Source organism: Erythrolamprus reginae, chromosome 1 (assembly GCF_031021105.1).
Source record: "Erythrolamprus reginae isolate rEryReg1 chromosome 1, rEryReg1.hap1, whole genome shotgun sequence".
NCBI lineage: Eukaryota > Metazoa > Chordata > Lepidosauria > Squamata > Dipsadidae > Erythrolamprus > Erythrolamprus reginae.
The window spans coordinates 239,574,306-239,596,598 of NC_091950.1; the positions used below are offsets into that span (position 1 = coordinate 239,574,306).

General features: G+C 38.7%; 1 protein-coding gene across 1 annotated transcript in view; it reads right to left on the reverse strand.

Annotated features, from left to right (window-relative positions):
* Positions 1-11,257: 11,257 nt before the first annotated feature.
* Positions 11,258-22,293, reverse strand: part of SPTLC3 (serine palmitoyltransferase long chain base subunit 3) — a 106,108-nt gene continuing 95,072 nt past the window's right edge. Inside the window, exons 10-12 of the mRNA XM_070738151.1 lie at positions 16,703-16,838; positions 15,071-15,200; positions 11,258-11,809 (exon numbers count right to left, since the gene is read on the reverse strand). Coding sequence (XP_070594252.1) covers positions 11,696-11,809; positions 15,071-15,200; positions 16,703-16,838 — 380 coding nt within the window. The 3' untranslated portion in view covers positions 11,258-11,695. The remainder of the gene's footprint in view (positions 11,810-15,070; positions 15,201-16,702; positions 16,839-22,293) is intronic.

Here is a 22,293-nt window from a genome sequence, read left to right on the forward strand (position 1 = left end):
CATCCTGAACAGACCTCCTGACTAGATGCTAACTGATGTGGATCATGGAAAGAAAGGAAACCCAGGCCCCCTTCCTGTCTTTCTGAATACAAGGACCCCAGCCCAGTGAATCTGTTTGGAAAAATAGTCCTATAAGGACTTCATACAAGGGCAAACTCAGCCATCAGAGGAGCCACTGCACAAACAAAAGTAATTAAGAAGCCAAACTAATATTACTGCGGGCACCTGCCTGGCATGAGTTGAGGCACACAAACAGTTGTAGGAAAGAAGCAAAGTTTTTATTTTTATTTTATTTGTTTATTTATTTAGTCTAATACACAATGAGGGTTTTAGTGGGTATATATATACACACACACACATAGTAAAATACATGATGAAGGTTATAGAGGATATACTCATAGTAAAATATATCTATGAAAGAATAGAAAAGAAGATATAGTAATAGAACATATCAATGAAAGAAGAGAAGAAGATATATAGGAATAGAAGAAAGGTATAGGAGATATAGGAGAGCAATAGGACAGGGGACGAAAGGCACTCTAGTGCACTTGTACTCGCCCCTTACTGACCTCTTAGGAATCTGGATAGGTCAACCGTGGATAATCTAAGGGTAAAGTGTTGGGGGTTTGGGGATGACACTACGGAGTCCGGTAATGAGTTCCACGCTTCGACAACTAGGTTACTGAAGTCATATTTTTTACAGTCAAGTTTGGAGCGGTTAATATTAAGTTTAAATCTGTTGTGTGCTCTTGTGTTGTTGTGGTTGAAGCTGAAGTAGTCTTCGACAGGCAGGACGTTGCAGCATATGATCTTGTGGGCAATACTTAGATCTTGTTTAAGGCGTCTTAGTTCTAGGCTTTCTAGGCCCAGGATTGAAAGTCTAGTCTCGTAGGGTATTCTGTTTCGAGTGGAGGAGTGAAGGGCTCTTCTGGTGAAGTATCTTTGGACATTTTCAAGGGTGTTGATGTCTGAGATGCGATATAGGTTCCATCTCTTATGGTTTTCATCTCTTCCCTTGCTGCTAACAATAGATAAATGCACAAGAGGTGAAAACAGAACTGGCTTATATTAATTTGCCATAGGAAAGAACCCACAGTAATTTAAATACATAAAAACCCAACTACAACAAACATATAACTTAAATCGCTGGGTTAAACATCGCCGGAAAGTTAAGAACAAAACGAAGATAGGACGCTGTCAAGTCTCTATTAAATATATCTCTTGCTTGTTTTTTCTGTATTTTCTTTTCTTTTTTTTAAATGTAAATGTATTGTCTGTTGTTGTTGTCTTATATATATGTAAATAAAAATTATTTTTTAAAAAAAAAAAGGAAAGAACCCACACGTTACAAAGAAGTGCATTAGGTGAAACCAAGAATATTAAAAGTAACTTAGTTGATAGATCTTTTTTCGCATATTTTAGAAATATTGACTACATCCAGTAGCTTTCACTTCCCATTATTTCTTGCAAATCCAAGATCTAGTCCAATTCCAGTTACAGACGACAAAGGCAAAATGTAAGCTTGTTTGCTTGCCTGCTTATTACTTATTTACCTATAACCAAAGTACAGCCATTCTTTCATGTGCCAATAAACCCACGGCCCCTTTCATTTCAAAATACCTTTACACCTAGTATCCCAACTACTGTATATGCAAGGAAAAGTTGGCTTATAACCCGGGCCATATACAGGGGAGGTGAGAGGGCAATATAGCAGGTATGAAAAAAGGTAGAGCTTTATTGCCATCACCTTCTTGAGCTTCTTTTACTACCCTTGAAGGTGTCCCTGCCTGTAGGCCATCCATCACAAAGATCTTGAGTTCTCCTTTTGGTGGGATGCAAACTCCTATGAAAATTAAGAAATGGAGAAGCCTGAACAAACTTTCCCCACCCCCGCCAATACTCTAGAATTGGAGGGAGAATTGCTGTTTAATAGGCTAATTTTTTCTATGGTTTTTCGCCAGATATGCTGACATCCTCAGAGATAAAATCAAGACAGTTTACAAACACGGGAAAGAACCAGATTATTTCAACTGCAGTGTGTCCAGTTGAACTTCATCTTGTAGCGGAGGAAGAACAAATTGTTCCGATGGTTTCAATGGTTTATAGCTGTTGTTATGCTCTTGTGTTTCTAAAATACACAATCTAAACCAGACTTCCTCATCTTGGCACTTTTTGAACATATTGAGACCACTCTCAGATTCTTACCCCATATGGCTCAGCAGTCTGAGAATTTAAAAATGGATTGTTCTAAACCAGGAGCAGTCCACCTTTTGGTATCCAGCAATATAACTTTTTTGTGAGCTGGGGTTGAGGGCAAGGACACCCTTGTTTATTTATGAAGAGTGATCTATTGTGAATCATGGCAAGTTTAGAATATCCTCCCATCTCTTGTTTTGGATGAGAAATTTAGGAGGGTTTTTTGGCTTTCAAAAGTGCAAGAGGTAAAATTAAAGTTGGGCTTTTCTTCCTCAAAACTAAGGGGAATTGGTGAGCTTTTGGAGAAGGTATGGTGAACTGAAGGTGGTTCTGCAAAAACTGAGCTGATGACTACAGCAAAGACCAAGGAACTGGTGAGTAGACTGATACCTTAGAAGGAAATAAGAAGACAGGAGATCACTCTCATGTGCTCCAGATGGCTGTTTCTCATGAAGAGACCTCATGACAGTAGTTTTCCATGGGTTGAAGTGCCAGGAGACAATGGGAGTAATCATCTTGCTTGGCAGCTGCAGCACAAACGTTTAAAGGACACTAGGTTCACAAACTACATTTTCACTCGCTTTCAGAAATTGCTAATTAGCTAAGGCGTTAGGGATCTTCAGACAGAGAATTTTTAAAATCCTAGGGGATAACACCTAATCTTTAAAGTGTTAGAGATTTTCAGAAAGACAAGTTTGAAAATCCTAGGGGGATTTAGAATCCTAAATTTAGAATAAAATCCTAGGGGTTTAGAACTAAGACGCCTTAAACAAGATCTAAGTATTGCCCACAAGATCATATGCTGCAACGTCCTGCCTGTCGGCGACTACTTCAGCTTCATCCACAACAACACAAGAGCACACAACAGATTTAAACTTAATATTAACCGCTTCAAACTTGACTGTAAAAAATATGACTTCAGTAACCGAGTTGTCGAAGCGTGGAACTCATTACCGGACTCCATAGTGTCATCCCCAAACCCACAACACTTTGCCCTTAGATTATCTACGGTTGACCTATCCAGATTCCTAAGAGGTCAGTTAGGGGCGTGTACAAGTGCACTAGAGTGCCTTCCGTCCCCTGTCCTATTGCTCTCCTATACCTTTCTTCTATTCCTATATCTCTTCTTCTATTCTTTCATTGATATGTTCTATTACTATACCTTCTTTTCTATTATTTCTTAGATATATTTTACTATGAGTATCTCCTCTATAACCTTCATCGTGTATTTTACTATGTGTATACAGATATATACCCACTAAAACCCTCATTGTGTATTGGACAAAATAAATAAATAAATAAAAAATAAATAAATTCTGCCGTTGAACATGAACAAAAGCAATTTCCTGATTTCAGAAGTGGACACTAGAATGGACTAATGTTTTTTTAGGTAGAGGAAAGATTTACAAATCTGTTGCATAACATTGTAACAATGAAAATATTGAAGGAATCTTTAAAAGAATAGAATTAGATAATAGTATATCCACAATATCAGTAATTATGTCTGCTTCTATGCATAGAACATTTTTTGTCTAAAAGACGTTATTAAGAACTGACAGAAAGATAGAGATGGTCTTGAGAGAAGATTTACAACTAAAAGGCCAAGAAAATGACTTTAAAAAGGATGTTTCACTGGATCTGGTTTGTAGATAATTCAGCAAGCAATTCTTCCTTTGTGCAAGATATCGTAGGTGAATAGTATTCCTAAAATACTACCTATTTTCTGTAATTTTCTTTTAAAATAAATATACTGTAGTTTGACAGCAATTGTGCTATGCCTCTCAGGTAAGAAAATGTTCCTTTGCTTACAATTAACTCTCTGTCATTCTCTGACCAGGTTGTTCATATTAGATACACGAGCGACAGTTAATTTATACTCAAACACTCACAGTTTGCCTCAACAACTGGGATATAACATCACTCTAATGACATGCCTTGTAAAAGAAGTTAATTTCTTCTCAATCCTCTTGAGCCAAGAGCATTGTTCTAGATAATGGCAAGAAAGGAAAATTGGACAAGCTAATACACTCCACTAAGATCCTAGACACAGAGGAGGGTTATAATGAGATTAATGAGTATTTTAAGAGAAATTCAAGATATTTGTATTAAGCTTTATTAAAGAATTTTATATAATAATAAAAATGGTTCAAATGCAAGAAAAAAGAGTAAAAAAGTGGTGAACAGGTAAAGAAAAACAAAAACATATGTAACGAATTAAATTTCACCTGATAGGTTTCATTATACAAAAAGTATAGCGAAATGGATTTCACCAGAGGAAAAATAAATTTGGCCTCTCCCTTCCCTCTTTAACATTCCACCATTCCACCCTTTTCAATCCTCAAACTCCATAAACCCCAGTTCAAGGAGTGTCCAAGATGGCAACACACGAGCAGCTCCCGAAATAAGCTCCCATCCTTTCACCCCTCTGAAACCCAGAGGCAAGGGAAGCACCTAGGACAGCTCCAGTAATGATACTGTGCGGGGTCCATAAGTCCAATACAGTGATCCCTCGATTAGCACGGTCTCGATTAGTGCGAAACGCTACAACACGGTTTTTCAAAAAATATTAATTAAAAAATACTCCATGTTTTTTTTTGCTATACCACGGTTTTTCCCACCCGATGACGTCATACGTCATCACCAAGAGTTACTTCTCTGTCTCTTTCTCTTTCTTTCCTGTCATTCTCTGCTTCAATCATTTTCTCATTTCTCTTTTTTTCTCCCCTTTTTTCTATCATTTCTCTCTCTCTTTCTCTCCCTGTTGCCGGCGTGGTATATGAGAGAGAAAGAGAGAGGCAGAGGTCGGGCGCATTACCGGGAGGTGGAGGCGGCGTGGGGACGCTGGGTGCCGGGGACACCGAGGAGGGGGTGGACGTGGCCTCTCAGCTGCAGAGCCGAACAAGAGCGGAGGCAACGGCGGAGTCCGGCGCTGGGGCCATGCGGGGCCGCTCATCCAGGGGGGCGTGGACTGGCAAGTCGCCCTCCTTTCTCTCTCTTTCTCTCTCTTATACCACACCGGTAACAGGGAGAGAAAGAGAGAGAGCGGAGGGCACCTTGCCGGTCCACGCCCCCCTAGATGAGAGGCTCCGCATGGCCCCAGCGCCGCCCAGGCAAAGGGGAAACCCCAAGATCGCTTGCCGCTTGCCGTATTGCAGCGAAGGAGGCGAAGCAAGGCTCCAAGCTGCAATACGGCAAGCGGCAAGCGGCAAGCGATCTTGAGGTTTCCCCTTTGCCTGGGCGGTGGGAAGACCAAGGGAAGGTTCCTTCAGCCGCCCAACACCTGATCCGCTCCGCAGCGCGGCAGCAGCGAGGAGCCGAAGATGGGGTTTCCCCTTTGCCTGGGCAACGGGGAAACCCCATCTTCGGCTCCTCGCTGCTTCCGTGCTGCGGAGCAGATCAGCTGTTGGGCGGCCGAAGGAACCTTCCCTTGGTCTTTCCCGCCGCCTACACGCAAACTCCACCATCTGCGCATGTGCGGCCATGGAAAAAATGGCGCGCATGCGCAGATGGTGTTTTTACTTCCGCACCACTATAATGCGGAACTCGATTAGCGCGGGAGGTCTTGGAACGTAACCCCCGCGCTAATCGAGGGATCACTGTACAGCAGAGAAACAGATGAGGATTTACGCCTATTTCCCCACTGAGCAACACAGCTTTAACTTCAGGATCCTCTTTACCTTCAAAGGTTATGACAATATAGAGGCCAGTAATAAGACAAGTCCCCTGCCTGGTTATCCAAAGTTTCAGCCTAAATTACTTCAAAGAGCAGGATGGGAATGAAGGTAAATTTCTGGAACAAGTCTCCTGCATTTATTCTATGAGTTCTGCCTTTTGTCTAGAGAAAACTTGATCTTCATGGGTTGAAAACATGGTCTACATGGGGCTATCCTTAAAGAGCATTCGGAGACTACAATTAGTCCAGATTGTTGTGGGTGTGCCTCGATGCATCCATATAACAAATACATTACGTGAGCTGCACTGACTTCCAATCAGAACGCAATTTAAGGTGTTGATTATCATCTATTAAGGCCTACATGGCTTAGGGACAGATTATTTACAGGACCATCTTCTACCTCATACTTCCCAGAGACCAGTTAGAGCCCACAGGGTTGGCCTCCTCTAGGTCCCGTGGGCCAAACAGTGCAGCCTGGCAAGAATGCGTGGGAGGGCCTTCTCTGTGGCAGCTCTGGCTGTCTGGAACCAGTTACTTCCTGAGATCCGCACCTCACCTCCCACTGTATTGTCCTTCCGGAAAGCCTTAAAAGCCTGGCTCTGCCAGCAGGCCTGGGGCCCTTGAGCAATAGCACCTAGCTCCAGCCCAGAAATATGAAAACTTTTATTAATGGGGTTTTAACTGTTTTATATTGTTTTTTAACTATTGTATGCCACCCAGAGTCCGAAAGGAGATGGGCGGCTCACAAATCTAATAAATTAAATTAAAATTCATTCTTTGATAGCTAAGTGACATTTCAGTCAAGGTGAACTGAAACTTACAACAAGCCCTCCATTTGCAAAATGTGGGGAGGGGTTTAAAATGGCAGCAGAAGCAGCCTCCCTGACATCAATAGTGCACCTGGAAGCAGCCAATCACCACCATGTGCCTCAAGAGAAGCAATTCCTCCTAGAAATCCATCAGAATGCTCATACAGTAGATGGAACATCTAAGAGACTACTGTGACCTTCCTATCTCAGTTCCGAAACTGTCAAAATAGAACCATTGATTTAAAAGGTTTTCACTGCTTACCTAATTCAAGAAATTTTAAGTGCGTATTCTTGGATTTAAAACAATCGTCTCTGCCCACCAGACTCACATAGAAATGAGCGTGGCAAAGTCAGCCCACCCAAACTGTCAAAATCCCTAAGGATGAGTTAGTTCATGACCTCATAACTAGAAAAGTGACAAATGATTGTGAGTCAGCAGTTAATAACCATAAAAATGGACAGCTAAAAGGTAGTAAATCTGCCAGACTTGCCAAAACTAAGGAGGCTAAGTAAACTTCAAGGAAGGAGGAAGCTAAACCTATACACTGAGAACTCATTAATTGGAGGAAGAAACTAGCAATTCTGATATGTCCTCCCAGTGCTGGTAAGTAATATGGAAATCTAGCAATAACAATACCTCTGCCCAGTGGTGGGATTCGATTTTTTTAATTGCCAAGTCTGTGGGTGTGGCATGGCTTGGTGGGCATGGAGGGGAAGGTTACTGCAAAATCCCCATTTCCTCCTGATCAGCTGGGATTCAGGAGGCAGAGAATAGGTGGGGCCAGTCAGAGGTGACATTTACTGGTTCCCCAAACTACTTAAAATTTCTACTACTGGTTCTGCTACTGGTCAGAACCTGCTGAAACCCACCTCTGCCTCTGCCACATTGAGGTGTTCATCTTCAAAATCATTTCATACCGCAGACTCTGCTTTGTCTTGGACACCAAAAGCTGTCAGCACACTATTCTGACTTCTTCACCAGTAACTGACAATGACTTCTCTGAGATCAATACTCCAGCAATATTGAGGGATATCCCAAAGAAACTGCCTCCTCAGCCAAGCATTGAGGAAATTATCAGTCTCCAATAACCAAGAAAGGCACATGGTCATTCTTCCAAATAGATTTTATTGTTCCTCACCTAGAGACAGAATTGGGCTGAACAGAAGTATCCTGCAATCTATAGGAAGCATATACTATGTGAACTATTAGGAAGGAACTGTCGTCACCCGTTTTCTTTCACCCAAATTATCTGAACTGAGTTACTACTTACCGATCGCTCCTTATACATTTTTGGGGAAGTTTGTTTGTTTTTATATCTCCTTTTAATATTAGCTTTTAAAAAATTACTTGTTTGTACCCCATCTTCTGTTTGATTTGACTCACCAGTTCGGTCCCATCCCCCCATTTTCAGCAAAAATGCAAAAGGATTTCTAGTCGCAAACAAAAATACCCGTTTCTTCTTCCCCAATCAAACAAGTTTTTTTCAATTTTTGAAAATTCTGTCATTTTCACCAGCAACTCTTCTGCTATACATACTGCTCAAAAAAAATAAAGGGAACACTCAAATATAACATCCTAGATATGAATGAATTATATATTGTCCTGTACAAAATTTAATACGCACAACAGCATGTGAAATTGATTGTCAATCAGTGTTGCTTCTTAAGTCGACAGTTTGATTTCACAGAAGTTTGACTTACTTGGAGTTATATTGTGTTGTTTAGGTGTTCCTTTATTTTTTTGAGCAGTGTATATTTCTGAATCTTTTTGTAGATGTCTTATAATGTGCAGCTTTGAGCTATCAGATGTTTAAGCAGTTTTATTGGGGGTTTATTTTATATTTATTTTAAAATATTGCTGTCCTTGAACTTCTTTGGAGTGTGCATAATCCCTATGAAAACTTGGCAAGTTTTAGGATCCAAGTATATTAAAACAGAGATCTTCATTTCCAGCTCTGAAAACTGTTAGACAAATGTTAAAACTCTGAGTATAGGACACTTGGCAGGGGTAGGTTCTGATTTCTCCTACTGCTGGTTCGCTCAGGGACATGATGTGCTGGCACAAGTGCGTGCATGCGCAGTACTTTAAAAAACTTGCACATATGCAGAGGCAAAAAAATCAAGATGGTGCCACCTATGACACCGTCGAGAGAACCAGCTAGGAGGGGTGGCAGACCTAAGTCACTGCTGGCTCCAGTGACATAGGCTGCCAAGTTACTACCAGTTATTTACAACCAGTCTGAACCAGGAGGAACCCACCTCTGACTCTTGGCCTTAATAGTTCTCTCCTGCTGAAACTGCTTTGGTTTAACAATTATGGTCCTCTGTTATCCTAAGTGAGCTGAGTGTGCTCTGGACAGAGAAACTACTTAACTATGGCCTCTTATTAATTTTTCCCAAATAGGCTTTTTGGCTGATTTTCCTCTTTTGCACCAAATAATGCTCTTTTGATCTAATTTTATAATAGTTGTATTTTGACATTTTAAATATTATTTCCCCACTTCTAAAACATTCGAGTCAGGGAACAAAGTAAAGTAATTTTAGGAAGGTTGGCCAAAATCCTCACAGTGCATTTCAGATGGCCTTTATAGAATTCTTTATCGTAAAGAAGATTTTTGTTTTAGATAGTTCATATAATTTGACGTTGGAATAACACAAACTGATCTGTCCATCCATTTCTGCACCTTACCTCTCTCCCTGTGATTAACATGGGGGCCTATCTATAATTCTCTGCACTCTTACTTATGGTTCTCTAGTCATCTTGAGATGGCTGCTTTTAAGTCACCATTATGGCTATTACGGGGATGGCCATACTGCACATGGGAACAACAACAAAATCAGACATCTCTTAACAACAAACTTCAGAATTCATTGAACACACATTTTTTTCTGCTTCAGGCAACATAACTACGTACTGCACTAAGCCAGAGTCCTGCTTTCTTTGATCATGATCAGAGCAGCTTGCTCTTTCCAGCATCTGCTTTTAGTAGACTGTTCCAAGCATGGAAATACAGTGAAACAGGCAAAGGCAAACTGCTAGTGGCTGAAGAGAATTGTGGAGGAAAAGACACTGAGAACAGGGTCTTCTGGAAATTTTTTATAACACTTGTAGAACAGAGTTTCTTTGTAACATATGGTTATTCATCAGGGGCAGATTGGTCCTGAGTCATTGTGCCAATTTTTCTTTAATGACCAAGAAATGAACCAACTTCAAATATTTTAAAAAACACACAAAAACATCCTTTATTTTTATACAGCAGTTTTAGTATAATGCACAAACATGGGCCTGGTTAGTGTTTTTCAAGTTCATTTACGAACGTGAACAATCATACAACACTGTACAATTCGCTCCTTTTACCCTCCTGTACTTCTAAAGCAGAGATCTGATATTCTGGAATGCATCGTGGTCCATTTTTAACCTTGTAGCCCCACTGAATTTTATTAACTTGAATAACAAAAAGGGACCTCAAAACTAATCAGCCTTGCTTCATCCTCAAAACTGCTTTAACAAGCAAGGGAATCCCATACTGTAATTGGTATTCCACAACTTAAATTGTTCAGTCCTTAAATCTAACTTTGCAGCTGTGTGTTAAGTGGATACCACAGCTTTTCAAGAACATGAAAGTAAAATACATCTGTGAAACAGAAAGCAAGGCCATCTCTTGATCAGACATGTTTACAGCAAGTATCATGAGACTTTCAAATGGTTTGTATCTCTCTCAAAAGTGATAGAAATACCTTTCAACCAGTTATCTTGGAGTATGTGTGCATATGCTTATAGCTATTTGAGGCCTTAATTGTTGAGAATGAACAACAGTCTGAAGGCAATGGTATATTCTAATTAGCCCTGGTCCCGTTCATTTGGTGAAACAGAAATGGAATTACATCTACTTTACTTTCCAAATCAACTGGTCATGTTTTAAAAACAGTTAATAATTTTAACCTCAAGAAAAAGATGGATATATCAACCTTCCAGAAAAGAACATTCATTGCGGTTTCATCTATTAAGTATATTCCACTGAAGTAATAAGGCTAAAAGGGTTAGTTCTTTCAACTTGAAGATGGCAGTCACAAATGCTAAGATCTTTGAGAATTGTTATATTTTGTAATAGCCTGAGTGTTTTGATTCAGCAGTCTGATTACCAAGCAAACAAATATTCATGGAGAAAGAAAAATGTCTTACAAATGACATCTGCTTTTTTCAGACTGAAAGACTTAACACATTGCAAATGGGAAAGTGAAATAGCTATTGCAACCGTATGTGATAACTCTACAAACCTACCTGAAAATTAAATAAGTAATTCTCCTTTAAATTATAAAATAATTCAAATAATTCAACAATGTTGAATCTGAATTAACATTGTCTTGGCTTAACTTTATCAACTGAAATATAAAACATTTTTAAAAAAAATATCAAGCAGCAAAGATGATTTTTTTCTTTTTTTCTTTACTCAAAATTTTCTAACAATAATACTTAGTTACACAAAAAACATGAAAGACCATTGACTATCTCTGAATCAAGCTCCTATTTACTCAGTATGTCAAAGTATTTCTACTTGATGGGGATTTTTTGCCTAAATCCTGTTAAGACGCAATGGAGATATATTCTTCTATAAATAAGGGCCAATTTAACAAGATAACTCTTTTTCAGCTATTACATTATATTCCAATTCATTTTTAAAAAGTGTTATCATAATTATCATTTTTCTGACTCTGCTCTTAAAACAGCAACAAGGGCTGTGTATTATCAACTGATGTAGCAGTAAGGTCTTTGGGGGTCTAATAATAATAACAACAATAACAATAATACTTGTATTTCCTTGTGAGAGAACTGCAACAATATTCTAGTCCTTTGCAGACAGAATCCAATCTGCTAAAAACAGATGTAAAATGCTTCTCTTGGATCAGGTAACTGTGAAGCAAAAACTGTCTTTAGAAAAAGAGAAATGCATTCCTATTGTTGAGATCCCCATCTTCTCCTTGCAACATCATTACAGTTTCTCCATGGGAGGGAAACTTAGTCTTCAAGTTCAAAGCTTGTTTCATCATACAGTTCAGGGCGAGATGACCTGGCATGCCGGGAATATTTAAGACACAAAAAATCACCCAGTTCATCTAGTGCGTTCAGGACCTGAAATGCAATTTCAGTGTATTAGAAAAGCATATTTAGTGTTTAAAAAAAGACACAAAAAAGACATATACTATTTTTAGTAAGGCATTTAATGCTGAACTGTTATGAATAACTCAGTTTTTTCAGAGGTCCTACATAAATCATGCATTTACAAGTTTCTTGTGGTTTCTGAGAGCTGCTTGTATCTCCTTGAGGAAGTCTAACAATAGAATAGAATTTTTTATTGACCAATCTCTCCTGGATTAGCAGAATTTTACATGGTTCCGGTCTTGGTGGAAAGGCATAGTTATGAAAAGGGTGATAAGGTCTTGCATGAGCCAGAACGCTCTCTATCTGGAATGGAATGAATAGGACAGGACTTGGAAGTTTTCTAGTCCAGCCCCCTGCTCAAGCTGGAGAACCTATAACTGGTGCTGGTGAACCTGTGGCATGTGTGCCACAGGTGGCACACGGAGTCATATTTGAGGGCACGCAAGGCTTTGTCCTATGTCAGCTCCAGTGTGCATGCTGGCCAGCTGATTTTCAGGCTTGGCGAAAGCTGTTTTCACCCTCTCCAGATTTTAGGAGTGCGAAAGACTCTGGAGTGTGAAAAATGCCCCAATGGGCAAACCAGAAATTTGGAAAAATGGACTTCCAGTTTCTCAGTTTGGCCATTTTTCACACTCTGGAGTCTCCTGAAGCCTCCGGAGGGTGAAAAATGGCCCAATGGGCAAACTGGAAGTCCGTTTTTCTGAACTCCTGGTTTGCACGTTGGACCATTGCAAATTGGGGGGTGGGGTGTTGCATGTATGGGGTTGATTACATGCGCATGGGGGATTTGTATGTTGGCACATGTGCATGCTATTGCATACACACACACTCCCATTTTTGAGACACAAGAAGAAAAAGGTTCGCCATCACTGACCTATGCCATCTCAGACAAGTGGCTGTCCAGCCTCTTCTTAAAAAGCTCCAGTGATGGAGCATCCACGATTTCTGGAGGCAAGCTATTCCACTGGCTAATTGTCCTCACTGCTAGGAAATTTCTCTTTAACTCCAGGTGGCTTCTCTTGCTGGTTAATTTCCATAATATTTCTACTTTTCTACATACTTTATTTTTCTTTCCTTTCCTTTTGAGCAGCATTTTGTTTGTGGGGAGGATGGGAACATTGTACAGTGGTACCTCGGTTTTCGAACGCTTCCCTTCTCGTACATTTCGGATATCGAACAAAATTTTCTGCAAAAATTTGCTTCAGTATCCGAACAAAAATTCGGATACCGAACAGCCAGAGAAAATTTTGTTCATTATCTGAAATGTAATCCCGGCAGCTTCAGGGCGCTGAGGAGCTCTCTAAGAGCTCCAAGCTGCAGGAAAGGTGGGGGCTGCTGCAATCCCAGCAGCTTTGGGGGGCTCTTTTCCTCATTGCTTCGTTTTATTACCTGTAAGGAGCTTCAAAAACTTTTTCCCTGTGGCTGCAACAGCGGCGATTTCCCTTCCAGTAGCAAGAGCCCCGGGAAGTCACGTAATGAAGAGAAGCTGCTGGAGCGGCAGCAATTGCTGAGATGGCTCCGCCAGCTTCCCTTCATCACATGACGTTCCCGGCGCTCTTGCTACTGGAAGGGAAATCGCCGCTGTTGCAGCCACAGGAAAAAAGTTCTTGAAGCTCCTTACAGGTAATAAAACAAAGCAATGAGGAAAGGAGCCCCCCAAAGCTGCCGGGATTGCAGCAGCCCCCACCTTTCCTGCAGCTTGGAGTAGCGAATTTATTTATCCCATTGGAAATAAAGAAAATAGATTTAACTGGTTCCCAGCGAGTTAACAGGGGCTGGGAACCAATTAAATCCATTTCCATTATTTCCTATGGGATAAATAAATTCGGTACTCGACCAAATCGGTTCTCGACCACACTTCTGGAACGAATTGTGGTCGAGTACCGAGGTGCCACTGTATATGAGTAGGTGTTTAATATTAGTATTAAACTAAATTAAATACATCTGGAAAAGCATCATAGCACTGTACCATTCTAAAATTCAGGGTTCTTTTATTTTCAAATTACTGCAGAGAACAGATCCTGACTGTCTCTAGCAAATATAGAATTCTTTAAAAGGCCTTATAGTACGTTGCAGTTCTTTAATGCGTTAATTGACTTTGGGGCATGGTCTTTTCCAATTTTATTAAACATATTGTACTTAAAATCATTAGCTGTCTTTCAAGAACAAGCAGAAGAATAACAAAACCAGAAGATCCAATTATTTGGATAATAAATTATTATAAATTTTATTTAAAATTCTGAGTTCATCAGGACAATATAGTCAAACAGAATATTTATAAATAATTAGATAGTGGCTCTTCTCTTAGAGATGAGATAGAATTATTATTCAATCACATTTTGACAAGCTTTTCCACAAATAGCATAGTTTTCTTCTGCTAAGAATCTCTCATTAATTACTCCTCCGAGACCTGAGAAAACTGAGAACATGATATTACTTTTCAGATCTGCCCCAATACCATAAAATTTGATACCATTGCATTGATACCATTGTAAGGGAAATGACCTATAAGAACTGGAATTAACAAGCAAAAAATGGTTTAAACTGCTTTAAAATATTTTTTTTGAGAGTAACTGTGAGCAGGCTGTCAAGTGCCCCAAATTTTGATTATGTGACTGTTGGACCCATTCAAGGCATAGGCTTTATTCATTGAGCACTACAGTAACTTTCAATGATTGCTGTATGAATTTACAACTTTTTCTGCCAGCTTCCAGAAACAAAGTCAATGAAAAAAAGCAACAGGAAATCAGAAATTTGGTCATGTTGGGTTCTTGATTAATAACTGATAGTGATAAGTCATGAATTCCACTATTGATGAGAACAAAAATATATAGTGTATTTTTATCAATTGTCCATAATATTGTAAATATTTAGCTTAACAGAATTTCAGGATTTCTAAAGGGTATTACTCTCATCATTCATAAAATAATATATATATATATTTGTAATTCTGCTCCCTTTCTACTTTGACAATTTAAGAATTCTATACAAACTCAAAACCTAATACAAATGGGTCCAATAAAATACACTGTTTAATCTATACTTCCTATCTTTATAGCAGCAGTGTTTCTGATGTTTCTAATTATCTAACTTAAAAGCTCTAAAGCCTCTGTGATCAAATGAAGCTTAAACAAGACAAAATTACAAGAGACAACAAAGAAGAGAAATCTAGTGAGGCTTCTCCCAAGCCCCTCCAGGAAGTTCATTTCATAAAGCTATCTCTGTGCTTACCGTGTCTAGCATCTCCCGTGTATGAGCAGTGGACACACAAAACCGAGCCCTGGATTCTGTGATTGGGGTAGCTGGGAAGCCAACTACAACCACACCAATGTTTTTGGATAACATGAGTCTTGCAAAAGCCCTGAGTAAGGAAACAAAATGAAACAGAACTTATTTTCTTAAAACGGCATCATATTTAAAAACAAAAAAATAAGAATTGCAAAAATAATACCAAAAACACAAACTTATTCTGCTGATATAAGAATCAATGTTAATTTTAAAAACTTCCAATAGGATTATGACCTATAAAGCCCTTCATGGCATCGGACCAGAATATCTCCGAGACAGCCTTCTGCTGCACGAATCCCAGCAACCGATTAGGTCCCACAGAGTGGGCCTTCTCCGGGTCCCGTCAACTAAACAATGTCAGTTGGCAGGCCCCAGGGGAAGAGCCTTCTCTGTGGCGGCCCCGACTCTCTGGAACCAGCTCCCCCCAGAGATTAGAACTGCCCCTACCCTCCTTGCCTTTCCTAAACTCCTCAAAACCCACCTTTGTCGTCTATACAATTTATGTATGGTATGTTTGTACGTATGTCTGCTTAATAATGGGTTTTTAAAAATATTTTAAATTGTAAATTATTAGATTTGTTATGAATTGTTTTATTGTGTTGTGAGCCGCCCTGAGCCTACGGAGAGGGGCAGCATACAAATCTAATGAATAGATAGATAGATAGATAGATAGATAGATAGATAGATAGATAGATAGATAGATAGATAGATAGATAAATAAATAAATTACAGCTATGATTAGTTCTTTCTTGTATTACTGTATATATGTAGTGTGGACTTTCAAAAACATTTATTTGGTAGATTTAGTATACTTTAACAATTCAATGGCATAAACAAAAAGGGGCTCCAGGTCTCACTTTCCTTCCCAGGCTTGCTTTTAGAAAACCAGGTTTAGAAAACCAGGTTTTAATTAAATTACGGTATCTAATTATGGCTTCCACATTCAGTTAACTAATCATTTCTGATTCCTCTCCAAAGGATCCTTTAATAAATGCACCCAATTGGAAGCTAGATTCATCTATCCATCCATCCAGTGAAGGGCTACCACAATTTTTACTACCACACTGTGGGCATGGCTTATGAAGGACGCCCTGCATTTTCTTTCAATATCTTTCAGTGCAAATTGGGTGCTCTAGGGTGGAGCTCCATTTTCGCTACCCCACTGTGTGTGTGACCCCCCCACCCCCGGTCCGGGCAGTAGCCCACCCCTGCATCCATCCATCCATCCATCCATCATCTATCTCCTTCTCCCTGCCATCTCCCACTACCCTGAGTGCAGCCTTACTGATATGCCAAATTATACATGGTGTAAATCTTTAAAAGGATGAGAATCTCATTCTGGCTGAAGGCTATTTTTTAATCACATAAGAAGTACCCACTGCTGAAATAATATAACAAAGATAACTTGCAGCCTGCTCTTCCCCACAAGATTGCATGGAGGGAGGGTAGGGAAAAGCCCCAATTTGCTATAGATAACCACCTATGTTCCTGTTAAAAATAATTACAAATGAATTGAGTTTAAAAATTATATTCTGAAAATTATGTAGGTTTTTTGTGCAACAGGAATTAACTTACCCAACTTTACCAGGTAAATAAAGTAGTAAAGGCACAACTGGAGAATCATCATTGCCATAAGTAATGAAGCCTAATTCACGCAATCTTCTTCTGAAGTACCTTGTATTTTCTGCTAGCTGACTGATTCGTTGATGTCCTGAAAGAATGAATGAATTACAGAATTCAGAAAAATAACGCAATATACTTGCTACCTAAAGACAAAAACAGAAGTATAGATATTTACATTACAAATGTAAAAAACACTTATTTGAAGCAAATTAGGAACTCATCAGTTCTGAAACATGGTGTAAACTGTAAAACGGATTCATGAAATTATTTCCAATAAATAAATTTGCCTAAAATTATCAGGCAAAAGAGTAGTAATGATGAGACCTAGTGAGGTAGACATTCAACCTTTTGATTTTTTAAAAGAGGATTCAGCAATAACATAAGCACGTAGAACAACACATTTTTCTATTCAGAACTAGTTTTCCATTTGTCTAATCATTTTCCTGCATGTTTATTTTAGAAATTAAATAATTTAACAATGTACTTAAACCATTTTAGGGAAGAAAAAGAGTGGCACTAATAGAGAGGTCCCATACTTGGTTTAACAGATTTCTTTTAATAGAACAATTCTCTTTGTTGCTTTATATTTGAAAAAGGGAAATTGCCTCATTTCAAAGCATGCTCTCTTTTTCTTTTCCAGAAAATAGAGAATACTTCTCAACTCTACTGAAAAACACATTAGAAATATTTAGAAAAAATTATTGAACTCTCAGGATAATTACCACCTATCTCTATACTGCTTGAATACAATAAACTTGAATATGTCAGGATATGCAAATCTATCTAAATCTGATCTCAGAACCATTGCCAAGGCTATTGATACACCTAAATTCCTGTTCCACTTGTCTGAGCTTGTGCTATCTATCCCAGCACTCTTTTATCCTTTTGGAATATGAAAAAAGAATTTGAAGGAGTAAGGCAACAAGATGTCATCTTATTCAATATAACTTTCAATGCTGTACAGCTAAAATTGGCTAGCTGAACATGTTTCCAGGACCACACTGCATCTTACAGATCAAAATGCTGATCTGATGGAATTGTTATTCAGTCACTTTCAACTTTTTGTGACCCAGTGAACATCATTTCACCGGAACTGTCTGTCAGTAGCTGCTTCTCTAAGTCCTTGTATACTCATGGCATATTTCAGCACTGATAGTATCTAGCCACCTGTCTTTCTGTCAGCCTCTTTTTGATTGCCTTCATTTTTTTCCAAGCATCAAGCTCTTCCAATGACTTTGCATTATGTGTTCAAAATATTTGAGTTTCATCTTACTATTCACTAACTGCTTTCAATGAGTAGTAGGAAGGGGCAGTTTTATCCTGTGGTCCCTTCTAGGTTCTACAAGCTTTGGAAAATTACTATCAATCTTCTCTAAGTTGTATAAAGGCTGTGGAGGCAGTGATTCAGGGTGAACTATTGGGCACCCTAGAAGAAATGAATTATCTAGATCTTATCAGACAGCGTTCAGGCCTAGGTAAAAGACAATTGATAGCATTTGTAACTTTGGGTGATACCAAAGTGCCTGAGTTGGCTGAGGAGCCCTCTCGGCAGGCCAAAAAAAAGCGGCTTGGGCAAGCAGGAGTTAGGAGTGCAAGGGTCTTCAAACCTGGCAAGTTTAAGGCTTGTGGACTTCAATTCCCATTTCTGAGCTAGCATGACTGGTGGAGGAATTCTTGGAGTTGAAGTCCACAAGTCTTGAAGCTGTCAAGTTTAAAGTTTGTAAAAAGTGCACATGGTTTTAAAAAGCATACATGGTTTTAAAAAGTATACATGTAGTATTCTGCTACACTGGTATTTTATTAAACAATATAATACTAGACCATTTGGTTCAGAATACTTTTTTCCTTGTTTTCCTTCTGTAAAATCTAGGGACATCTTATACACTGGTGCGTCTTATACACCAAAAATATGGTAAGCATTTTGCAAGAGCTTACAGGCAGCCTTTGCACATCACACAACAGTTCCTGTGGCATCTCTGAATTTTTAAAATAGCCTTGATTGAATATTTCTATTTAAGGATGTCTCTTTGACAATTGCCATTATGCAAATTCATTCTTTCTAGAGAAGCAATCCACAAGCACATACTGCTCCACCTTGGCACATATTATTATTATTTTACAATGTCTCTGCTGTTCTTTGTAATTAGCACTTCTCTCAGGCACAATGTCAAGCCTGACTATTTAGCATTCTTTTATATTTCATTTTTGATGTTGTTATTTAAAAACCAGTAATTACCGCAATCTTTGTCAAACTTGCTTCCATCTACTTTGGGTTGAGAAATAAGGTACTTAACATCCTCTGATTTTCAAAGCACTTATATGCCACTAAGACACATATGCCATTAATCATATAACTTAATTAAGAAACAATTGTTAACTGGGACAGTTATGAAACAAAAATCTTATTTTACTATAGCTGTTGTACATGGACATGATCAAGGACTATTCATTTCAACCCCTGAGCTACAAAATATTCTTCTCTATCAGAAATATGATCACATGATTTGGGAGAAATGTTTAAAACTCCATCTCCTCAAGTTAAATCAATAAACAACCTTTTTAGATATTGCTGAAATCTAATTCCAAGTTCCTTTTATCATAGACTTTATGATGGTGGCTTCTTGGTGCCGCAATTCAACAACATCTAGAGCAATGTTTACCATATTTGGCAACTTTAAGTTGTGGGACTTTAACTGTAGTGTCTACAGATTTTAAAGTTGCTGAGTTTGAAAAAATACTGCTCAGAGCACTGGATATTATGTCCCTTTCACTACTGAGCTGCTCCTTGTAGGAATCTTACTCGTAGAGAATTGGCATGTTGTAGATAAAGTTAAGCTGGAGCCTGCATTTCCAACCTGGAAATCCTTATCTTGGGTTGCATTCTGTGATACCATATTGATCAGGGTGGGTTGAGTTTAGAAAAATCTTGATAGCAATTGATAAGACTGAGATAAGAAAAATCTACCCTTAAGCAGTAGCTACCGTCCCATACAAATTATACTAAATAGATCAAAAGGTTCTATTTTCCATGCAGACAAAGATATTCCTAAACTGAAAGAAAGGAAGGAAAAAATCATAAAAAATAACCTATACAATTACCCTAAAATTATCAGAAGTTTAAAAAAATCTTAACAATTGAAGGAACATGATACTGATATCTAACTGGTACATGGTATCGAACAACACAATCCCAAATATATCTACCTATCAGCAATGTTCCCTCTAATTTTTTTTCGGGGTGGGCGGAAAAGTATAGTGCCTGAGGGGCATAGAAGTATAAATAAATAAATAAATATATAAATAAATAAATAAATAAATAATAATGAATCCCTTCTTTTTTATTAAAAGAAATTAATAATAAAATAAAACCAAACTCTATTACTATTAAAACTAAAACAACCAGCAAATCCAAAAACATAACTATTAATAAAAACAGGTGAGGGCTGGGGTTTTTTCTCTCTGTTATTATTTAAGTGCTTTTACCATATGCTTTAAATCAAGAATCACTTCTCTCTCTGTTTCTCTCTCTTTCCTGTCATTCTCTGCCTCAATCATTTTCTCATTTCTCTTTTTTCCTCCCCTTTTTTCTATCATTTCTCTCTCCCTCTCTCTTCCTTCCACTCCTCTCTCTCTTGCTTTCTTCCTCTCTCTCTCTCACTCTCTCTCACTCTTTTCCTTCCTCTCTCCTCTCTCTCTTTCTTTCTTGCTCTCTCTCACTCTCTCTCTTCCTTCCTATCTTCTCTCTCTCTCTTTCTCTGTCTCTCTCTTCCTTCCTTTCCTTCTCTCTTCCTTCCACTTTTTTCTCTTTCTCTCTTTCTTTTCCTTCCTTCCCCTCTTCCCCTCCCTCTCTTTCTCCCTCTCTCCCTTTATATTTATCTCTTCCTTCCTTCCTCTCTTCCTCTTCCTGGGGAGTGCACGCCCGTAGAAAAGGGTGCGCGGGGGGTATTTTGGGGGGCGCGCGTGCTCACGCGCGCAGCTTACAGGAAACAGTGCCTGTCAGGAGTAAGTCTTACTGAATTAAAAAAAATATTTTAAATAAAAGGGCACAGAACTGCAGCCTCGATTCTTGTAAATGTATCACACAAGTGGGATGTATTTATTGACAACATCCAGATAGGAATATTCTATAGCAGCCTTCTAGTTCCCCTTAGACAGGCTGAACTTCAACTCTCTTCATCCCAAGGCAGCACAGCTAAATAACGTGTTACGGTAGTTAACGATGACAGGAATTGCATCAAGTTGGGTAATGCTCTTCTAGAAAACTCTAGGAAGAATCTCAATGCTGAAAGTGGGTAACTCCAACAATTTATACCACATTTTAATCATACATCCCACAGATTGAAAAAAAAGAAAGACGGACAAATTTGGGCAATGGTTTAACCAAGAACTAACAGAAGTCTAGGTATGTTTTTTCCCCCTTATAAAAGTAATGGTGGACATGCATTCTTTTTCAGCTAGGAAGTTTTTTTCTTTTAATGTGAATACTTTGGAATTATTTACGTCTTAGCTGAATTAAAATGAAGAGAACAACATTAAAAGTCCATAAGGAACATATGGAGTAAAGGAGCAAGACAGCTGCCATGATGTTACAATGCTTGACCCTAGTAGTTAGCATGTGCAAGGATGTGGTCAAAAATAACTCTTCTGAAGTATGAATCTAGGGCAACCACAAAGGAATTGAGGAGCCCAAATGTCACATATAGAGCCATAAGGGGCTTCTTAACCACAAGTTCCCCTCTTCCAGGAAAAGATCTTAATCTTAGAAAACCACTGGTTTTACTAACATGAAAGCTGTAGACACTTGGAAATTTCTAGTTACCTATTGAATGCTGTCACAGCAATGTTCACTTTGCCACATCTTATGCAGTCAGATTCCTTCCTGGCTATATGCTGCTTGTGGAATTATGACGTTTGCAACATTACCATTCATTATTCAATTCTTATCTTTCCTTTTTTTTTTTTTTTTGGCCTCCAGACTTATTCCCTACATTCTCCATAAGCATAAACAGGTACAGTAGTTCGTGATAGAATTGACCATTGGAAACTTGGGGTTGAGATGGACGAGTAGCGGTGGGCGAGGAATGGCCTTCCAGCCTTTCATAGGCTGTGCTACTTTTAAAAAAAATAAATACTGTCCCCCCAAAAGATACTGATCTTCACCTTATGTGAATGACATCTAAATGAAACGATTTGCTGAGTGCTCCATTGATCAAATGGGGGAAGTTATGAAAGAAATTAAGGAATGTAGGAGTTATATAATAGGAGTTTTTAGCAAGAGTTTTTGAGTATAGCAACAGTCATGATTTAGCAATAAAGTAAGCAGATAGAATAACTTCAACTCTGGACAGGTACTTCTCACTGTACGACCACAAGTCAGCCCAAAATTTATGTTGTTAAGTGAGACATTTGTTAAGTGAGTTGCCCCATTTCATGACCTTTCTTGCCACCGTTAAGTGAATAACTGCAGTTGGTAAGTTAGTAGCATTAGTAATAGCATTTAGATACCGCTTCATAACACTTTTACAGCCCTCTCTAAGTGGTTT